At 45.0% G+C, this 20556-nt stretch overlaps 2 protein-coding genes across 6 annotated transcripts; both read right to left on the reverse strand.

Annotated features, from left to right (window-relative positions):
- Positions 1–965: 965 nt before the first annotated feature.
- OGFR (opioid growth factor receptor) lies at positions 966–10587 on the reverse strand. Of its 4 annotated transcripts, none has more exons than XM_061441687.1 (9): positions 10248–10587; positions 8254–8307; positions 6298–6342; positions 5543–5605; positions 5123–5207; positions 4686–4764; positions 4147–4213; positions 3710–3858; positions 966–2740 (listed from the first exon to the last, which is right to left on the reverse strand). In XM_061441687.1, the coding sequence occupies exons 1-9, from the start codon at positions 10461–10463 to the stop codon at positions 1348–1350; spliced, it is 2151 nt and encodes a 716-aa protein (XP_061297671.1). In that variant the 5' UTR covers positions 10464–10587; the 3' UTR covers positions 966–1347. The 4 variants fall into 4 exon arrangements, with proteins under 4 accessions (XP_061297671.1, XP_061297674.1, XP_061297672.1 ...); XM_061441690.1 differs by having other exon boundaries at positions 8254–8657; positions 10248–10362; XM_061441688.1 differs by lacking the exon at positions 8254–8307 and having other exon boundaries at positions 10248–10586.
- Positions 10588–12446: 1859 nt separating this feature from the next.
- Positions 12447–17317, reverse strand: MRGBP (MRG domain binding protein). 2 transcript variants are annotated; one of them, XM_061441324.1, is made up of 6 exons: positions 17222–17240; positions 17080–17170; positions 16492–16613; positions 15885–15966; positions 14910–14984; positions 12447–13909 (listed from the first exon to the last, which is right to left on the reverse strand). In XM_061441324.1, exons 2-6 carry the CDS (start codon positions 17099–17101, stop codon positions 13719–13721), a joined length of 492 nt encoding a protein of 163 aa, XP_061297308.1. In that variant the 5' UTR covers positions 17102–17170; positions 17222–17240; the 3' UTR covers positions 12447–13718. The 2 variants fall into 2 exon arrangements, with proteins under 2 accessions (XP_061297308.1, XP_061297307.1); XM_061441323.1 differs by having other exon boundaries at positions 17080–17317.
- Positions 17318–20556: the final 3239 nt, after the last annotated feature.

Here is a 20556-nt window from a genome sequence, read left to right on the forward strand (position 1 = left end):
CTAAAACCCCCAGAACTAAACCAAACCATCCGAGCAAACAAGTCCAGACCTTTTGGCTGTTGGGAATGGCTTCCTCTGCTTCACGAAACAGGTCCCCTGTTGTAAACCTCTAGGAGCAAAAGTGCTAAATAGTTTAGTGCTCCTTCAGACTCAGCTGAGGGCTGTGTAAGTCAGGCAGAGCAGCTAACAGGGAGGTCAGGAACATTAAGGCAGGCAAATAGCTGGCAAGGTCTGAGGGTAAAGCCTTGAGGGCTGTAAATAAATGAAGCAGACAAGCACCCCCCCCTGCAATTAAAGCTTCGATTATCTGCCCCACAAAGCCCAGTGGTTTGCAGACACGTTGCACTCCAACATGCCCCACTGATCACTAATGGTAAAACAATCCTGCCCTTCCCAGGAACCGGGTTAAATCCAACACATCTGACAGCATGCAGAGAAGAGATAAATCCCCAACAGACCACTGCAACTTAACAGCAAAGTCTGAAAAATGCAGTGACAAATATTGTGTTCTGTTTTGGCAGCTGGAGAAGAAAGAGCTTTGAACCAACACTGGACATAAATAGAAAGCTCTATGCAAAGTCTGAAGGTTCTCCTCTTAGAAGCCAGTAGACAATCCATACTTGACTCCAACAAGCACTACAAAGCCACTTCAGCGGTGGTAAAGGGAACTTTGCACCCTAGAGAACAGTACCTCTTTGAGGTTTCATACTGGTCAGAGAGCAGTTTTGCCTATGCATTTTATCCCAGCCTAAAGTCAAACCCACTTTCTTTATCAGAGAAGAGGCAACAGTACTCTTACATGATGTGAAATGCATATATATATATATATATATATATCTACCCTTCTCTTTGGGGGAAACTGCACCTTTGCCAGGAATAAACCCCCTGGGAAGGTACAGCCGTCCAAAATAACAAATAGAAATTACAGGGTAATAGAAAGTTTTGGCAAGTTAGGTCATGCTGTCTTACACTGAACACCGTGTATTTAAGAAGAACTTGACCAGTTCAAACAAGGGAACAGAGCAGTTCTCCCTGCCTCTTTAAGAGGGGGCGTACCAGAATCAAAGTGCAAAAATCCCTGTTGCTCCAAGATAGTCCTGAAAATCAGACAAAAACCAGGAACAGCACACAGCTGGTCAGGGAGTGACTAAATCAGTTTTCCTCTCTAGGGCAGCCAAGGACTGGATCTCAGTGAAATCACTACAGATGATTAAAAAAGAGTTGAAGAGTGCAAGTCAGACAGGGTCTAGCCTGGATCAGCCAAAGGAAGTTTATTCTTCTGTCTACTTCTGCTATCCAAACCACAAGCTGGCTCCTAGCAGTTAGGGCAGTGCCATCTTTGCTTGCTCAAGTGCTTCCCATGCTGGTGTCACTTGCTGCTACCAGCTCCTCAGCGGGTTCTGCTGCACACTCAGAGCTTTCCCGTTCGTGTGTTGCAACCTCAGTACTGTCTTCTTCAGGACAAGGGGATGCAATGCTCTGCTTAAGACTCTCTGGAGGATGTTTCTTGCCTGTGACTTCTGCTTGCTCTTTTTCACTCGCATTTTCTGCCTTCTGATGCTGTTCTACCCCATATACCTCACTTTCCCCTTGCAGGAATGTGCTGTTGCAGTGATGCTCATCACTCCTTGCTCTGACTCGGTCTCCACTCGCCTCCAAGCCATCACTTATTGGAGAAGTCCAGCCAGACTTGGGCAGCCTGAAATCGACTGGGGGTCCCACGGCCCCACTATTTGCATCACCACCGCTCCTCTCACTCACCACATCCACAGCTGCAATTTTCTCACTGTCATTTTCAGCCTCAGCGTTTGCAACTGATGGATTTGACTTGATCCCCATGTTCAGGTTTATGGCCAAGTTGCATGGTCTGTTTCTCATTGTTCTTTTATCTACTTTCCTCCGTTTCACAGCAGCATCAGTGCTCTCTGGTGCTGCTGGGTCTTTGGTGCTTGCATTCTCTTCCTTCAGTGTTTCCTTGTCCTCTTCTGCTTCTATGAGTGGAGCTGAGGAGGGGATTTCTGCATCAATTGCGCATTCTCCCAGGTTATGGGAAATGTTTTCAATATCAGTGGGGCTTTTCAATGGTCCACTGTTAGCATCTACCCTATTTGCATCCAGTTTTCTCTTCTTGCTCTCCTTTGTGCAATCATTCTCTGCTGCACCCTGCACTTCTTCAGCCTCACTGTTTAAATCCTCCTCCTCCTGCTGGGTAAATGAAGCTTCTTTCGCCTCCTCATCACCTCCTCCTTTCAAAGGACATTCACTTTTCTTCTTTTTTACATCTTTATCATTCACTTCCGGATGCAAGCTTGCAGCATCTCCAGCCTCCAACCTTGCAGCATCTCCAGCCTCCTGCTCTTCCTCTGAAGACTGGCTCTGATGATCCACAGAACCATCACATTTTCTACCAGGAGTTTCCTGTTTATCTTCAGCCTTTTGCTGCAGTTGTGACTTGGCAGAGCGGGGTCTGTACTTCAAGAGTTTGTGGTGTGGCCCCCACACGAAGCTGTCTCGAGGTCTGAAGTGTTGCCAAGCGTAGTGGACCAGTTCTCTCCTCTTCTGTTTGCTCCGGATGGTGAACAGGAAGTAATCCAAGGCACTTCTCTTGACATTTGGTAACGTCTCCTTAACAAGAGTTTCTGTTAGGAAAAACTTTACCAAGTGCACTTGATAATGTTCATATCCCATCTCCCCCAGGCACTTCAGGATGCGAGTAATCCGCAAATTGTTGTGGCTGAACCTGAACGAAACGGAGAAGCAAAGCTGTTAAGAGAAAGCCTTACAAGTCAGTATGAACCTTGAGGCTATCTGCAAAACATTCAGGGCATTACTGACCATCCTCTATTACAGCCTATTTGACAATGCAGATGGGAGCACAGGTGGGTTTACTTTTAAAGCACCTACTGCTGCTGTCTGCCTTCAGCAGCACCTTCTTTCCATGTAGTTGAGGTGATCAACCTCAGCAGTCAGTTCTGGCTTTCTGCATCAGTAGATGACAGCTACCATATTGGTCAGATACACACAGGTCCATGCAGCCCAATCCTGTCCCTGACAGTGACTCTGCAGGCAATTGGTTTTAATTCTGTGAGCATGCCCAGCCCTTTTAGCCCTTTTTAATATCACGAGAGGCACTAGAATATGGAGGTCACTGCTATGTCTATGATGAGACCTGCAAGCATATAAAACCATTGCCATCAAGTCAAAGAGCACTTTTCAACCGAGGACTCCAAGCATCTTCCACACATTAAGGCATCTTTATAAGCAAGCAGGGAAGCAGATGGAAACACTCCCATTTTGTAGTTTAACCAAATGCTAACAAAGGCAATTTGCCTACCTGTGACAATGTCTCATTGATTCCTGCTTAAAATATGGTTTAAAACATAAGCTCTGCTAGAGCAAATGTTAACATCTCCAAGTCTGTACTTTGTATTTCAGCCAGAGCAGCATGAAGGATGCCTGCTGTTAACAGCTGCACCGGATGGAAAAGAACACACCAGGCTCAGCTGGTTTACTTATTATACTTGTCACTTAAAGTCACCGAGAGCATGATGACCTGCAGAGGCTGAGCCAAGTTAAAAAGACTTTAACTGGCTAACTTTCCTATCAGTAAAAGCCTCCATTCCTCAAAGGCTGAGGGTTTTCTCCACTTCCTTTTTCTCCTCCAAGAGCCTGCCTGCAGTAATGAGCAGCAGCATAGACAGACACTCACCGGTTCAGGTTCTGAAACCGTTCAGCCCAGTTCTCTGCTCTCTTGAGCTCTCCGGTTTCCTCGTTAATCAGAGCGATTCCATAAAATCCCAGCATGAGCTGATAAGCACGGATAAATCTTTGCATGACTTCCTTGGACTTCCTGAAGGCCTGAAAACAAGACCGGGCGATGAGTACAAGGTGCAACTCCCTGATGACCTGCACCAGTTCAGGCTGCGCCTGAATCATAAACAAGGCTTATTTTATTACTATATCACTAAGTGTTTAATTTGCTTGGGTAGCTACTGGCAGACACAAGACAGAGGAATGCTTAACAGTGCTCAAGTGAGCTCCCTTCTCACTACAGCCCAAGGAAGCAATTTAAAAGACTCTATAGACTTCAAATATAGGCAAAATCCCATTATCTTTCAGATCTCAAAAGACAAAAGCTTTAAGTACCTGGATTTCTCGACAGGTGAGTGGTTTGGCATACCAGTTCATCCCAGGTTCACGTAAAGGGAATAGCCTAAAGGGAAAGGAATATTCAGGGCAGACGGGCAAAGATGACATCCAACCAGGGCACCCATTTGTTTAAACTAAAAAGATTCCAGAATCTGTGATATCACAGACATCTCTTGGAGAACTCACATCCTTATGGATACAGAAATAGTTCACTGCAAGACAAATCTCTCTCATAAAAGCATCGTCTACACCAGTGATAATGCTCTTTGCTTATCTGCATCTCTCTTGTTCTGCAGCATGCTGTAAAACCAAGGATGACCAAGATCTACTGGCACAGCTACGCTGCAAACCTGTGTCTTCAGGCTTTCCACTGCATTGTTTGCAGAAGAATATAACTCAATTGAAACAAAGTGGACTCAGGTTTCACTGAAGAGCAATTCTGGGTCTTTTGGGAAGCTGAATCCAGCAATAGAGATACAAGTGACTCTTCAGAGGCACAGCTAAAGACAGACACTATATTCATGCAGATAGTTTACCATTGTATGTAAGAATGGTTTTCTTCCAGAACTTCATAGTTGTCCCACCAAGATTCAAGCAGATTTTCAATAAACAAACCTGGACAGAAAAGGAAAAAGTCAGGCAGGACGAAATGATGCCAAATAAGAATTACAATTAGCCACTCATCCAAGGTGTTTGCATACAGGTATTGGCTTCTCCAATGAGACAACCAGGCAAGCCCAGAAAAACACCTTCCTTTTCTACCACCAAACAGAACATTAAGGAACACAGAGCAGGAACAAGGACGTTTTTCAAAGGGAAATTCTTGGTGGTGCATTGGTTCCGGTGGGGGATTCTTTGGTGGTGCTTTGTTTGGTTTGGGTTTTTTAGCATGTGTCCCACCTGGATCAAGCTACGCCGTCATCAATTCAACCAACTGCAGCAGGTTGCATCAGTTATCACACAAGGCACTCACCCTGGGGCAAAAAGCGAGTCTTGTTTTTATAAAACCTTAAGTTCAGCATCTCTTCTTCCTCCTCATTTTCTGACTCCATCAAATCCTGGCAATGAGAACAAGAAATCAAGAAGCAGCACACTTTTAAAAGGCAGCATTCACTGCCCCTATTCACCGCCCTACTCAGTGCTCCTCCTTGCACTCCCTCTCGCTTCCTAAACATTTCAAGCTGAATCCTTGAAATGTGTTTGGGGAAGTAACAGCTTGTTTCAGATGCACCCACATACACATCATCCCTTCCCCCTCACAAATGAATCCTTTAAAGGCTCTCAGCCTGTCAGCGTAAAGACTAAAAGGTGCCCTAAAATCTAGAACGTGTTCCTAAAGGCAACATGCAGTGAGGAAGAGCCACAGGGAGTCCGAGCATCGTTTAGTCCATACCGGGTACTGATGTCTGTATCTCTGCAAGTCTTCTGCTGCATTCCAGTTGCGCCTCCCTGAGAACTGGAAGAAAGAGACAGATCCAGAATAAAGCTGTCTTCTAAAGGAAACCCAAAGAAACAAAATCCACTGCCTGAATCTGGCATCTCGTGCACATGTTCCCCTGCCTATCAATTTCCACTCCTCCAAACCAGCCAGTTTGTTACTGCAGTCCTTTCTCTACATCCCTGAAGACAACTTTGCACTACAAGAAGTTCCCATTATCTCCTTTAGCCAAAACATTTCCTTTTCTTTCTAGTCTTACTAGTCAAGGTCTTCATGTTTTATGTGCATCTTTTATCCCAGTTGGGCTTTCCCACAGAAATGCTCAGAACTCGCTGGATATCCCCAACATTTTACATGTCATTTTCTTCCTTAACTCCATGGTTTTAAAACAAGACAAACTATGTCTTGCTTGTCTGTCTGTCTGAGCAAGACAGAGATCAGACTTTAAAACTGTTGAATTTAGGATGTACAAATATTCCCTAAACTCAAGATTCTCGTTCCCTGCAGACATGGTTGAAATAAAGTTTTCTTCATCGTTGCTCTATAGTCAAGAGCAGCCTTGCTGATTCAACATCATGCTGATCCAAACAGTGCACAATAACAGAGCCATATGGTCACATTGAGATATTTATTTTACTGGAATGCTGTTCCAATTATCATCTTCATCATCGCTCATGTCTCCAAGTAACCAACCTTTATGTGAAGCCTACCTGAAAACTCCTCCGAAACAACGGTGACGAATTTGATTTTGGCTCCTACAAATAAAAGGCATTTAGTTGAAGCATCCCGAAACCAAACTTGACTAATAAAACAAGGAAATAAGAATACCCACAGCAGTGACTCACATGGTCCCTACCAGTTGCCAAGTGACAGATTTACCTAGTTACAGCTGAAGTCACTTGATTCTATTCATAATTCAAATTGCCATAGAGAAAAAGCTGTGGGGCCACGTCCACCTGATAATTAGGTGTCAGCTTCCTCACTACATGTGTGCCAGGCTCATCTCGAAGGTAGCATTTAGACAGAAATCACAAAGAACAGCTTCATTTCTTCCTCTGAACTCCATGGAAATAGAAGCTGCAAGTATGACTTCATTTCAAATGCATTTTTACAGTGCATCAGTTCAATGATAAGAGATTTTGTTACACTTCACAAGCTGCACAGACAGGTTTAATGTTGCTGAGTGCTGGAGCATCTTGTCCCAAACTGTTAAAGTGCTTTAAAGTGTCCTGTCAAGGTAGAACCATCACAATGAACCAGACTGCTCAGGAATGCTCCCAACACCAAGCACAGTGCAGTTAGAGCGTTCAACCCCAGCTCACAGCAAGAGCAGGGTCTTTGTGAAATGGAATAAGATGGGCAGGCTCTTGCAAAACAAGCATTTTAAGAAACTTAGAAGAAAGAAGCAGCAAGTTACTCTTTAATTTAATGAGATACTTCTTAAAACCGCTTTCTAGTGTACACTGATCACTGGTTCATTAATTATTAAGGCAGGAACTGGATTAGATTTTGTAATGCCTTATAATAAAGTCATCCATTCTGCTGCCCTGTTGGTTGTTAATATTTAATTCATGAAGCACGCACACCATTTGGCAGATCAAACCTTTATCCACAGAGGGAAGCCATCAATGGAGAGTTTTCAACATACATTTACTAATCATAGACACACTATGATTCCCCCATATTTTTGGACAGGAATTAAACAAAGCTCAAGTTGGTTTTTAAATGTAGTAACTTGTGATGACCTAAAATACTGCCTGTCTGTATTGCAACCCATTTCTACTTTATCCATGACAACACAGACCAAAATAGGTGGCAGAACTTCCCACAGGCGCATGGCCCAATCCAAGCGCTGGTGTCCATCCCCAGAACCCACCCAGACTGCAGGAATGCACCCACCTATAAAAAGCTTTGCTACCCAGCTAAAAAAGCAAGTGGCTGCCAACACAAGACTAAGAAATGTGTTCAGCCAGAACAGATCAATACCATTCTTTTGTTCACAGTGTAAGCAGAGGCTGGGCTTCAGCACTCAAATTCATCGATGCTGTTGACTTCTGAACCCCAAGGATGAAATCCTGATACACATGGAATTCATGAACATTTTGTTCCCAGCTATAAAAGCAAAAACTTCCAGATATTCTTTACACCTCATGTTCTAAAATAACATCCACTAACAGAGTCAGGTGGGAGAGGCTAACACAACTGAGTTGCTGCAGAGCAAGCGCAGATACTGAGACAGATGCAAAGTGCTGTATGGGTTATCTGGAAAGAGGCTAGACCCAGGGGAAAGGCATTCTGCCTGAAATTCAGCATGGAAGAGAACAAGATGGGGAAGCAAAGAAAGCAAAGCTCAGCCCCCCCTCTAAGCAGGTGCTGTTTCTGGGTCTCTATAAACTCCTATTTAAGCCACACAGAAACATAACCTTCCCTTTCCAAGTTAGAAAGACCTTTATAAAATGAACACAAACCCCAAGCTTCTCAATGCTCACTCCTAAGACACTAAAAGCCCCAAAACGCAAGAGAATTGAAAAGACACCCCTGCAGGAATTTCAGTCCACTAACACAGCGGATTTGGAGAAACACGAGTGATATGCAAAGATAAAAGCAGAACTTCGGGTTGGTTTTGAAAGCACGCAGTGAAAAGAAGAACAATAAAACCCTCTAACCTCAGGATTGAATGAAAACATTAGCAGCTTCAGCAACAGAGTGCACCATGAAAGCTGAGGGGAGAAGAACGAGAATTAGTGCAATATAAGCAGAAGTAGGAACTACTTCTGGAAACGGATTCAAGCCTTTGGCAGGTTGCAAAGGCATTAATGGACAACACAGAATTTATTGTTTCTTTCTGCATCCACTCTCACTGCCCTTAAAAATGTTTCAGGCGCTGTCAGACAGAGGTGAATACGTGTTCATTGCTGATGGAAGAACTCTTTAAAGATGCAGAAGAGTACTCCAAGGGCTGCAAGTCTCAGGGACAAGGATCCTCCTTTGTGAGGCAAAGTTTGAGGAGTCCACTCACTGGAGTGAAAAACTGGTCCTTGCTTTTAGAGTGGCCACAATCCAGAAGCAGCTCTAAGAAAACAAAAACACCTGAAGAAGAAACTCATTTAAAAAGGAGAATGTTGTGGAGGCATTAACAGGCGTGGACAACACCAGAGTACAGAAGGAAGTTGCCAGTGTGCCCTCAAACAATGCAGAACACTTTAAAGGCAATCTCTGCCTCCTTCTGTAAGTTTTACAACTATTCCACCTGAAACACCTGTGACCTTGCACAGCCCCAGGTGCACAGCCAAGGCCTCACTACATTCCCTGCAGGAAGCTCCATGAAGATGCAGAGACACGCATGGGCATCTCCATCTGCTGCAAATAAAATCAAAGTTGAAAAGCAAAGAATAGAGTGTGTATTTTTGTAGGAATCATGAGCGTTTGGAATACTGTGTTGCACAGAATTACTTTTTTTAAAGGGAGGTTATTTTAACATCTTAATGCTTATTAAAAACAATTTAAAGCTTAACATTAAGCTCCTTTACAAGTGTATTACTTACAAAGCTTTATCTACCTACTTATAGTCAAAGAATAGGGATGAGCCACCAAAAGGAAACTCAAGTGAATGATCAGTTTCCCTTTCTCCGTAAGGGGAGGAGTTAAAGGACTAAACTCAGTGTGTTTTGACTGACCCAAGGAATACTGAAGAACAGAGACACAAGTTTTGCATTTGCCAAAGCGATGCTGTAGAAGAAATCACTGACACTCCACATCAAACACACTGATGCTAAATACAGGAACTTCAGGTAAGACTAACAAGTTCTTATTTCAAATCAAGATTGTTTTCAGCCACAACTGTTCATATTATGCAGCACCACCTCACTTACTGTAACTGCTGCACATATACCTGCAGGTTTTAAAACACTGATGGGTATTTTGGTTTTAGAGTTGCTCTAAATATGCTCCCGAGGGAAAAAAAACATGTTATGTGATGGCTTCTTATGGATGGCATCAAAGAGCATAGAAAAGGCCACCATTCAGAGATGAAGATACCAACAAAGAACTGCACACCAAGCAGTACCTGAAGAACATCAATGTTATAACATCAAATCCAGAGGCCATGAGGATACGATGAACAGGCAGGTGTGGGGCAGAACTTGTATTTATGCAATAATGTATCCAGATCACAGGGAATGGTGGGGAAAGAAATATTAAAACCCAACTCATGGTGGTCTAATGGAACTTAAGGGGTCATAAAGTCGCATCACACCTCTGCCTTCACCACCCAGAGCTCGTTTCTGAACGGGCCTCAGGTCACGTCGCCTTTGCTTCATGGAGATGAGGACAAAATTATACGCTATAAATCACTGCCAGGGCAAAAAATGTTTTACTTTTTGGAAGCAATTTAAGCTGCTCCAGTTCCTGACAGCAAATTAGGAACTGCAGAGAAGTAGCCCACATGCACTGACAGCAGAGGAGGGGGTGGCCGGGGAGGATCCAGGGCGCGCATCACTCGCACACGCGAGTATCTGGGCTGATCCCGAGGGTCGCTGTAACCCTGACGGTGCCGACCCCTCTGCTGCGCACTAAGGGGAGGAAAGCTGCAGCGAGCGGGACCGGGACAGCCGCGGAGCGGACAGAAGGGGCTTCCTCACCGCGGGGACCCCGGACCCACCTGGGCCTGCCAGCAGCTCTGCGCCCAGCTCAGCGCCGACTGCTCGCCTTCATCCTGCGGATCCTCCTCGGCTGCTGCCTCCAGCTCGCCTTCGCCGCCGCCATCCTCCTCCTCCTCCTCTTCTCCTTCGCCCTCCTCCTCCTCCTCCCAGGTGGAGTCGTACTCCCAGAGGCACGCCTCGTCCTCCAGCGCCCCGAAGCCGTGCCTGGCCGCCATGGGAGCCCGGCCCGAGCGACGGGAAGAGGAAAGGGAAAGGGAAAGGGAAGAGCGACGGGAAAGGGAAAGCGAAAGAGCTGCGCGGCACAAAGCGCGAGCACGTGGGGCGGGACAGGAGGGAAGGAAGCGCGGGAAGGCCACGCCTCCTTCCTGCGCCGCCGCGCCCCATTGGCCACCTCCCGGCTCGCCGCGCGGTCCCTGCGCCCGCCCGCCACCGCTCCATTCACGCCCGTGGTGGATCCAGCCCCTTCGTGGGTCCACCCGAGGGAAAACCGGCAGGAAACGGATTCCTGCTCTTTGCCATCCAACTGATGCGCGGATTGACTCCACAACTCGTTAAAGTCGTAAAGTAGGTATGCTTTTTATTCAGCGCTGAGACGCACGGGGATAATTCCTCAAAGTCATGCGTACCTCAGTGTTGTTTCCCTGTACATTTATTCTCTAAAGTTATATATATTCATAAGGTTGCACAATACGCCTATACATATTCATGTCCTATCCCCGCTTCGTACTATAATGAGCCAGAAGGTCCTCTGCGCCTGCGCAGTGCCCCCTCTGGTCATGGGCAGGGGTCTCAAGATGAAGTAAATGAGTCTTCCTCCTCTGGGTAGGGGTCTTCAAGATGAAGTAAATGAGTCTTCCTCTTCTTGCACTTTTCACCTTTTTAGTCTTTATGTGTGGCCTTAGAGTTTGGTCAGTGTCCCAGCCGTAAATCCTCTACTTCTCCCCTTTATCAGTAGTTTGATCAGTGTCCCAGCCGTAAATCCTCTGCTTCTCCCCTAGATTCAGGCGTCTGCTTATTAACAGGACCGGAGGTCTCTGTTCTGCTTAGCAGGCATTTACAACAGATAGTCCTTTTGTTTAAACAAATTCCTCTAACCCCCTTGTACAACCCCCCCTGTACAATGGTCAACCCTCTGTATCACAACCAGGCGATGGGCAGCTCTAAGGGGTCCCGAATAGGCTCTATGTGTGCGTGTCCCGGGGTGATTGCTGATGGAAACAAAACACTGGAGCTTCCTCTTCCCCTTGGAGTTTAGCAAGTCTCGGGTGTTCTTCACACATTAAAAACTGACTCCTTCCATGGCAATATTCCTCTCACAGGGGAATGAATACAAGAACAACCTTCCTAAGAAGCCAGGAGTTGATGCCAGGGAAGGGAAGGAGCGAGCAGCAACACCCAGGTCACTCAAAGCACTTGCAGTTGCCCAATACCTAACCTCTCAACCAAGCAATTCCTAAAATACCTGTGCCACTGGACTGACCGTGAAATTCCAAGTGTGCTTCTGGGATTGCATCAGTACATGTTAATGTTGGCTCAAATCTAGCTATGAAAACGATTCATTAGTGTGTATATATATATATATAAATCGACTAGATGGATGCAAAGGATTTACCCCCAAGGCTGTGAGATTTGTAAGCTACAAAATCTGCACTTTTTGGCCAATACCTGTGTAGATCAGGACAAAGTAACCAGCACGTTGGAAGCAGCAAAATTTAACAGCACCATTCAGCTTCCAGCACTCACTCTGATGGTAGATGGAGAAGTGACAACCTCTAGAAACCTGCCCAGACCGAATACATTCATTTTAAACATCAAAATTAAACCCAGGACATTTTGCAGGTATTATCCAAGTGTAGCACTGAATTCACAGCACTTCATTCATTTGGTGACACGAACAACTTTATGCCCCACTACTTCAGACCCTAAACCAGTGAGCTTGCATCAGGGTGTAAGCAGTTACACTGGGCATCCTGATAAGAGTTCTGACCTCCTAACACCATACTTCGTAACTGCTTCTTGCTAGTCAGAACAGAGAACATCCTCCAGTTTGGAAGCTCAGAGCGACCTGACTCTCAGGGTCAGCAGGCAAGGATTATCAAGTCTCTTCTAGAAATAACAAGGTAGTAGTCCGTAAGTCCAGGTAAAGTTAGTAAAACCAATTTCACTAAAGGCACAAGGTGTCTGAATAACTTCCAAAGTAAGTTGGACCAAGTTTTAATCAAGTTGCACAACAATTCCCATTTAGTAAAATAAAAACAAGTCAAATTTATTCTTGATATAAAACAAGTGAAGCAAAAAAGGCAGACCAGAACTTGGCTACGTACCTAGAATACAAAGCAAAAACTAGCAGATTCCCAGTTTCTCACTTTGAAGGCAATACTGATGGATCAAGAAGTAATTCTTCTTTTCAGTAACTGGTAGTTAACATGGTGAAACAAATACAGTAACTTGTCAGTCTACTTTGTTCACCATTTAACACGTTTGTTGACTGTGGTCCATCTTTGCACAACACAAAAATAAGAACTTCATCATATCTGAATATTCTAGCATATAAAAGAGAAGCATTACAACGTCAGGAAGATTCTGAAGTTTTACAACAAAAGTAACATTTTGGAATACCAATTCCATTACCATCTACTAAAACTGCTTTAAAAAAAAAACAATAAATAATTAAGTACAAACCTCTCTGTTACATTCTACTGTTATAAATGGATGAAGCAACACCTCCAGGTTCAGCAGTTCCCCTACAGGTGACATTGGGGTATTTTATTTAGGACAGTTATTATTCTATCTGGGGGCATTATTTTCACTTCACTTCGGAATATAAACTTACAAAGATTGAAAAACGTTACATCTCTAAGGGTGAAAGAAGTAAAGGTTCCTCCAGCAAATGGAATGAGAGAATACAGTGAGAATAACTCAGTGGTTATGTGGATTTAGGATTTTGGTTTCACTGAACCAACAAAGTCAAGCATTTGATGCAAACACTATGTTAGCATTAAGTAAAATGGCCAAATGTTACCCTCAGAGGGTCTGTAAGATTCAAAGAGCGCAACAAAGCAAAGGCAGGAAAAACTACCCCAGATTTACAGAAACAACCTTTGCTTTTCAGGAACCAAGGCTCCGTGTTTCACTGAGCACTTGCTGGAGGAACCATGCTGATACAGGGTGTGTTACCCGTTTGAAACGCAGCCACAGGAACTGTTACATATTCATGATCTCTGGACACTGCCAGCTTTCACTCCCAGTGCCCTGAGAAGGTAGCTGTCACTCAGCCACTCACTGCTGAGCAGAGAACACATCAGGAACACCAGAGTCTTCTGATTATAAAGCCAATGTGCAGACTCTTCAAATACCTGGCTTTTTTTTTCCCCCTCCTCCAAAAGTTTATGTAGCGAGTATCCTGCTACTCGTTTTTTACTGTTCCCTCCTCATGTTCCAGTTTTGACTTCTCTCTTTCACAGCTTGCTTCATGTTCTGCGCCGCTTTGCAGCACTGGGGCTGGAAGGATTACTGTTCGCGTTTAAGACCTTTTCAGTGACTCTGTTGCGCTTCCTCTTATCAGATCCTTCTTTGGACCCAGGATCTGATGAAGTTTTCTCTTTCTCTTTGCTGCTTGGTTTTTCAGTTGTTTTTCCTAAACTTCCAGAGGGTGCAAAAACTGAAATAGGATCAAAGTAATGATTCCAGATCAGAGTCATACACATAGGCAAACAAGAAGTGACATCAAACTTCTTTATATTACATCAAACTTTCCAAACCAAGCCATTCTCAGCATAATTAACCACCGTTTAAATATGACTTTAATATTTCAAGGAAAAATCTGTAAGAAAGGCACATTTTGCTTTTATTATTTGCTTTAAAGACAGGCAAAAAATGAAATTCAGTAAGTGGAATTAAACAGCACTTGAAATACTTAAGAGGAACACTTACAGAACAGAGGACCGATCTATGAGATTTATCATCAGCAGAAGTCAATACATTTGGTATTACAGATTTTAAAGCTGAACACCCAGAATATGAAATTTAATATATTTTTTTAAAATACATTCTTAAATCTTTTATTACACTCAATCTTAAAACACCACTTATTCTGTGATATAAATATTATAAAGTTATATAGTTAACAGCTTGGCCTGTTAAGGGAAATAGCAGGATCTCTACTTGTTCACATTTGACTTTGTTCTACAGCAAAGTGTTAGGAAAATAAGCCTTAGATTTGTAAGAAGCAAGATAATGCAAAGAAGATAAAACCCCACTCTCCCCACCCTCCCATTTAAGCATCTTTTTTGATTTATAGGCCCATGTTTTTCCCCATGGCTACAAAGATCCTAACACAGAGTATTTCAGTCTCCACTTTCAGAGATCCTTCGATTACTTCAGGCTCCCAGGGTTTTGTTAAGTACATATTAAAACCAAAGCTATACAACTTTGCACACACAAATTAGGAGCAAAGGAGAAATCTTGCAAAGTATCAGATGCGGGCAACTGCTTATTCTGTGCATTCTGGAGTTACTCTAGTTCTTGGCACAAGCATATGCTAAGTCTGAATACAAATCACAAAGTACATTGGATTTGGGATTTACATTTTGACATTAATTTCTCAAGAGTTACAGTTGGTTTTTAATCTCGTATTACACAGTAGAGAGTTACAAATTTACCTTCTTCTGGACCTGCATGTGTTTCCATCTCTTCTTTTATTTCCTCTTTTACTTCTTCTTCTATCATTACTTTTCCTATAGAAAGGACTGTTAGCAATGGTTAGACTCTTAAAGAACCACGTAGCTCTTTCAGGATTAGTAGCCTCAGCATATGTACATGGTGTTAACTCAGTGCAACATTCCGCAGTAATTTAGAAAGGTTCCTCAGCACTGTGCCAGAAAAACACAGCTAACAAATATATTAAATATAGCCCAGGCATACTGAAGCACTAAACAAGATAGTGTCTCATGTCAAGAAGTTCCATTGAAATTAAGAAGCTAGCAAAATGCTGAAGACAAAACATACTGCAGTGTCTTAGCTACACTGTGATTTTTATGCTGAATTTTTAGTGTAGAGTTTAGTGTAACCTAGTAATCGAGAAGCTGTAGTCTAAAATATCCCTCAGACTCCTTTGGTGATGCTTGAACTTTGTAGCTCCTACCTTGGGTAACAGTACCAAGCAACACACGTATTGCTAAACTTTGAAAATCCAGCTCTCACTGCTCAGCCTAAGACTTCTGTCAAACTGCTGCACATTACATTAGGCAATACAGACAGGCCTATCATGAGTGAGAGAGATCTGGAAGAGCGAGGTAGTTGAATCCCAAGAAGGTAACACTACTGAGAGATGATTTCACAGTGCAATGAATTACATTTTGCCTTTCACTCTGCAAATGAACATCAGTGAAGCACCTTTTGTGTATACCCAGGAGAAGCTAAATGTAAATGGTATAAATAGAACATGTTTGTGATACATTAGCATCCCATCTACATTACACTTAAGAACACAGAAATACTGTGTGGCATCTATCCAAAGGTCTGTAGCCTGTCTGCTACAGTGGCCATTCACAGAAGCTGAGAATATGAATGGCACAAGCACTGCGATCCTTTCCGGTCCAAGCAACCAAGAATAAGAGACTCCTATGACATCTTACCTTCTCTCACTTCTTGAATCATTTCGTCAGGAAGAGCAAAATTCTTCTCTATATTAGGGAATGGAAGAATCTCAGATTCGTGCTGAGAAAGGAAAGGAAGGTCTCTGTGAATGACTTTGGTAACAAATTTAACTTGGATTTAGAAGTGCAACCTCAAGTCCTATTTCACATGCAACTAGTAGCTAAATAATTCCTAGCAGGACACTTCAGACATTAGAGATCAGGAGGCTCTTGGTGTCAAAATGATTATTAAGGTTAAGATACTTGAGATAATTTCTGGACACCAAACAGGGCAAATTCTTATGCAAACACACTATAACCTCCTTATTTGATACTTAAGTTACCCATGCAAACGTTTGCTGGGTCAGCACGTAGGCAACTTTAATAAACTAAGTCACAACACAGTATGGACAACAGAACAAAACACGGATCAGGGCTGGTTTTATTGTCTCCCACCTAATGTACTTTTAAACAGGGGAAAACCCCATCAATTCACTGAATACCACGTAATTCTTAGTAGGTGTGCCAGGCCCAGTGATTTTGGCCTACTGAAACTCTCAAAACTGTAAGGAGTAAGAACGTGGCTGCATCCACCCTTGATACTCACAAGAGCTTGCATGTCATACATGGTGCTCAGATGATCCCAAATCACTTTGGATGAAATCTGCCGTCCAATATTCTGACTGAATTTATCCCGGATACAAATCATGTGGAAATGGCGATTCACACCTGGGGAAAGAACTCCATGCAATTAACGCGACTTTCTTTCACAGAATCATAAACCCCCCCCATCCTATTGTTACAAGGTCATACATTATCGAAGAAACGCGTGGCAACACGGGGAGCTCTGGGGGCCGGCATTTCACCCTGCATTCCAGGCGCTGCTCTGGAGAGGGGCTGAGGGTGCCCCAGGGGCACCGCTGACACAGCCGCAGGGCTTTTAGGGGGGCTGTGTGCCCGACAGCCGAGGTCAGTAAGGCGGCGAGCCACGAAAGGCGATGGCGGAGGGAGCGAGGCGGGCTGGCTCCGTGCCGCGGTACCGCCTTCCCCACAAGCCCCGCTGCGCCCGGTAAAAGCCCCGGGGCCCCCGGCCGGCAGCCGCAGCGGATCCGGGCCCAAAGCACCGCCCCTTGCCCAAGCGCCTGGTTCTCCTCCCCCGCTAGCGCCGCTACTCGAGGCCGCGGCCTGCTCTCACCTACGGGCTTGTGGCCCAGCATGGCGTGGAAGAGGCAAACCTCCACTTCAGGGCTCCACACCACCACCGCCTCCTCCGCGGGCACGCCGGGCTCCGGAGCGGCGGCCGCTGCCGCGGCGGCGGCTGCAACGGCGGCAGCGACCGCCGCGGCGGCTCCAGGCCCGGCCGCGGACAGCGGCGGCTTCTCCACTGCGCCCGCCGAGCCTCCCTCCGCCTCGCCCATGGCCGCGCCGCCCGCAGCGGCTCCTGCCGGCCCGGAGGAGGGGGTGGCGGGGCGGGACGGGGCCGTTCCGGCGCCTTCCCTGCAGCGAGGGGAGGTTCCCGGGGGGAGTTTACCTCGGGTTTGGGCCGCACCGCGCTCGTAGCGCGGGGGGGGGCGGGAGCTGAGCGCGGAGCGCATCCCCTGAGGGACGGGGAAGGCCGCGGGGTCCCTGCGGGGGGAATTGGTACCCACCGCTGCCAGGCGTAAGGGTTTCCTGAGCCAGGCATGGGGCAGCGCGATGCGGCATCGCTAATGCCACCCCCCCGGGGGGCCCTTCTGCTGCTGCTGGGATGAATGGAGGGTTGGGAAGGTGGCACTGGGAGGGCAGAGCCATGGCTACCCCAGCACTCACCCTCCCGGCTCAAGTTGTGGCTGCCCCATCCCTAGGAGTGCTCAAGGCCGGGTTGGATGGGGCTTGGAGCAAGCTGCTCTGGTGGAAGGTGTCCCTGCCCGTGGTAAGAGCTGGATGAGCTTTAAGGTCCTTTAGAGCCCAAACCAGGCTGATTCTGTAATGGAAGGTTGTGATGGGGAAGGGTCCGAGCACCTCAAATCCCCCAAACTTCTGGTCGTTGTCACAACAGCATCCTTTAGATCAACCTGACATTGAAGCCTAACAAATAACTTCGCCTGGCGTGTTTAAATAACCACCAGCTTTGCCTACCATGTAGAAAAACACTTTGTTAAGGAAGGAGAATGAATCTCTCCCTCGTTGACAGGGTTTTTTTGCCTCGTTAGGTATAATTAGACACAGGCATGAAACAGGACTTCTGTTGCTGAGGTGATCAGGTTTTCCTATTGCTCACTCCTCATTTGAAATCTTAATCCTTTTTGTGACATTGAAAGCATTTCAATAGCAAATAACAATGATATCATATGCAAAGAACAACTGTTCTGAGTGAATAATAAAGCAGTGGGGGCAAAAGCTCATAAGCAGAGATGTTATTTTCATGCAAATTATGCAAATAATGAAAAGCAGGAAAGGAAAGATGCAATTTTCTGAAATGGAAAACTTTCTGTACCTTTGATACCCAAAGAATTAACTTGACTCGTATCATTCTTTGGGGCTTGATGTAATGCTTTTACCCAAAACAGATTAATCTAAAGTGAGTTAACTCATTTCAAATTGAACTGAAATTCCCACGTGAGCCCCAAACCTCACGTGTGAAACCTTGTGAAGTCTGGCAGTGCACATCCTGGAGATGGATGCCTGGATGCAAACCCTCATTTCCAGCGGGGTTCAGGCTACCCTCCTGAATGGAAGAGACTCTTTCACTCCGCTCTGGTTTAGGCACTGTTGAAATTCCCCAGGAATAACTGTTTCTGTGAGAGCTCCATTCAGAGTGATGGAGACCTCGCTGGAATGACTTTACTGCACTAAAGTAATCTCCAGGAGCATTTCCTCTGCCTGCTGCCACCTCCATACCTATGTCCCGGTTGCTCTGAACCTGCCCTTACACAGCTCAGGCCTCACACGACTTCCCTCATTTTGAGCCAAAATTAGCTATCAACAAGATTCTGCCAATATCAAATGCAAGCATCCATCCTTTTCCAGTTAAACCCAGCCCTAAATCCAGTGTGGATCTCAGCCCTCTTTAATCTCCCAGGGTTCATTTGATCTATACTCTTACCTAGTCTTCAGCTGCTCCCAAAAGAGAAGGTTGTGATTTCCTGTGATGCCTGCACAGCGGGAGTAAATGAGCTCCTGAACAACTAAATTCCTGTTTTCATACACGTTTCTAGGCGTAGAAACACGAAGCAAGTAAATGACAGAGGAGAAAATCTGTTCCCCTCTAGAATAGTTTTCCAAGTTCTGCAGGAGTGGGTTTTATGTATTATTATCTTGAAGTCTGTGCGAAACACTGAGCCTCAGCGCTCTCACCTGTCACATTAGGCTTCTACTTAAAGACTACCATCAAGAGGGAACAACCGTGTCAACTCCGATAGCAATTTTTGTGTCATTAAGTTCTGATGACTAAAAGAAGCAGAATGTGAAACAGAACGCAAAAAACATATGGCTACCTCTGAAAGCACAATAGAACATGAAAAAAAGGCAATTCAGTGGAATAAGGTTAATTCAACAGGAAGAGTACATGCATAAACTGGCTGCTATTTGTTTCAATCACAAATAATTACATTTCCCCGTGTCTGAATTTCCTTGTCTCGTTCGATGCCTCTAGGAAACATATGGAAGCCTGTAAAAGTGCCACATACAGCCTCTGCCTGGAGTCAGACCAGCGTTAATTTTTTCTCTCTTTAAACTCCAGAGGGTTTTTTCATCCTCACAGAAGAGATTTTTCAGATCCTGAAAATTTACCCTCCTCTGGTTCAAGCTTAACTCTTCCTTTTGGTTTTAAGCAGACTTTGGCTGTGTCAGACACACACAATTCGGTTCCTCACTTTTCCTTCCCGCTCTTCAGGCTGCTTTCAGCCCTAGAAGCACACCTGCCTCTTAGCTCAGCTAAGGGTGCTCAGTCCTTTGCTAGATCGGGTCGTGTCCCTCGGAGAGACAATCTGAGATTCCATCAGACATTGCAACAACTGAGAAACAGCGCCTAGCACTTGGCATCCTCCCTTAGAAGCGTTGGATTTCTGGGATGAGCAATATGACTCCGACTATTTCTGTCATTATTTTAGAACACCATGTGTTAGTGCCCTTAAAGTAAAAGCTTCATTCCAAATCCTGGATAATTTCTGGTATGCCACATGAACGGTTGTAAAAGAATATCATCTGCATACTTTCACATTCAAACCAATCACTTAAACTTGGCTGGGGGGGGGGGGGGTAGGGCATATTTGACATAGAATCTAACAGAATTTTGCTTTCATAGGCAAATAAAGACTCCTGAGACCCCCAGATTGCATTCCCAGCTTTATAGAGACATGCTTTTCTCCCTGTTAAACCTGCCAAGGAGGAAGAATCAGAAAGAAAGATCTATTTGTCGTTAGAGTCTTATCACACAGCCCTTTAGAGCAGCATTGCCTCTTCCAGGGGTTGGCAAGGAGATACTTCCTTGCTTGCCTCCAGTTACCTTCATTCTTAGCAGAACAGAGTGTTGGATTATTTTAAACAAGAACATTGAACAGAGGGGTTCGCCCTCAGATCTGGCCTGTGTGGCTTCTTGAAAGGGCAAAAATAGAGAATTTAATTCAAAGCGGGGGGGGGATGTAAAGCAGCAAAGAGGAGGGAAGCAGCTGTCAGCCAGCAGTTATGTTCT

This window comes from Pezoporus flaviventris, unplaced genomic scaffold, assembly GCF_033815535.1.
Source record: "Pezoporus flaviventris isolate CSIRO_AGI_PZ_B2104156 unplaced genomic scaffold, CSIRO_AGI_Pfla_v1 ptg000213l, whole genome shotgun sequence".
NCBI lineage: Eukaryota > Metazoa > Chordata > Aves > Psittaciformes > Psittacidae > Pezoporus > Pezoporus flaviventris.

Bases quoted from the DNA above. Each gene is read 5' to 3' on its own strand.
- MRGBP (XM_061441323.1), bottom strand. From the start codon at position 17,302: ATGGGCGAGGCGGAGGGAGGCTCGGCGGGCGCAGTGGAGAAGCCGCCG. The intron at 16,614-17,079 runs GTGAGAGCAGGC...TTCTTTCCCCAG, and splicing joins GCTGGGCCACAAGCCCGTAG to GTGTGAATCGCCATTTCCAC. The intron at 13,910-14,909 runs GTAAATTTGTAA...ATCCTATTTCAG, and splicing joins ACATGCAGGTCCAGAAGAAG to TTTTTGCACCCTCTGGAAGT.
- OGFR (XM_061441687.1), bottom strand. From the start codon at position 10,463: ATGGCGGCCAGGCACGGCTTCGGGGCGCTGGAGGACGAGGCGTGCCTC. The intron at 8,308-10,247 runs GTGGGTCCGGGG...TTCTCCCCTCAG, and splicing joins AGAGCTGCTGGCAGGCCCAG to CTTTCATGGTGCACTCTGTT. The intron at 3,859-4,146 runs GTACTTAAAGCT...TCTTGTTTTCAG, and splicing joins TCACCTGTCGAGAAATCCAG to GCCTTCAGGAAGTCCAAGGA.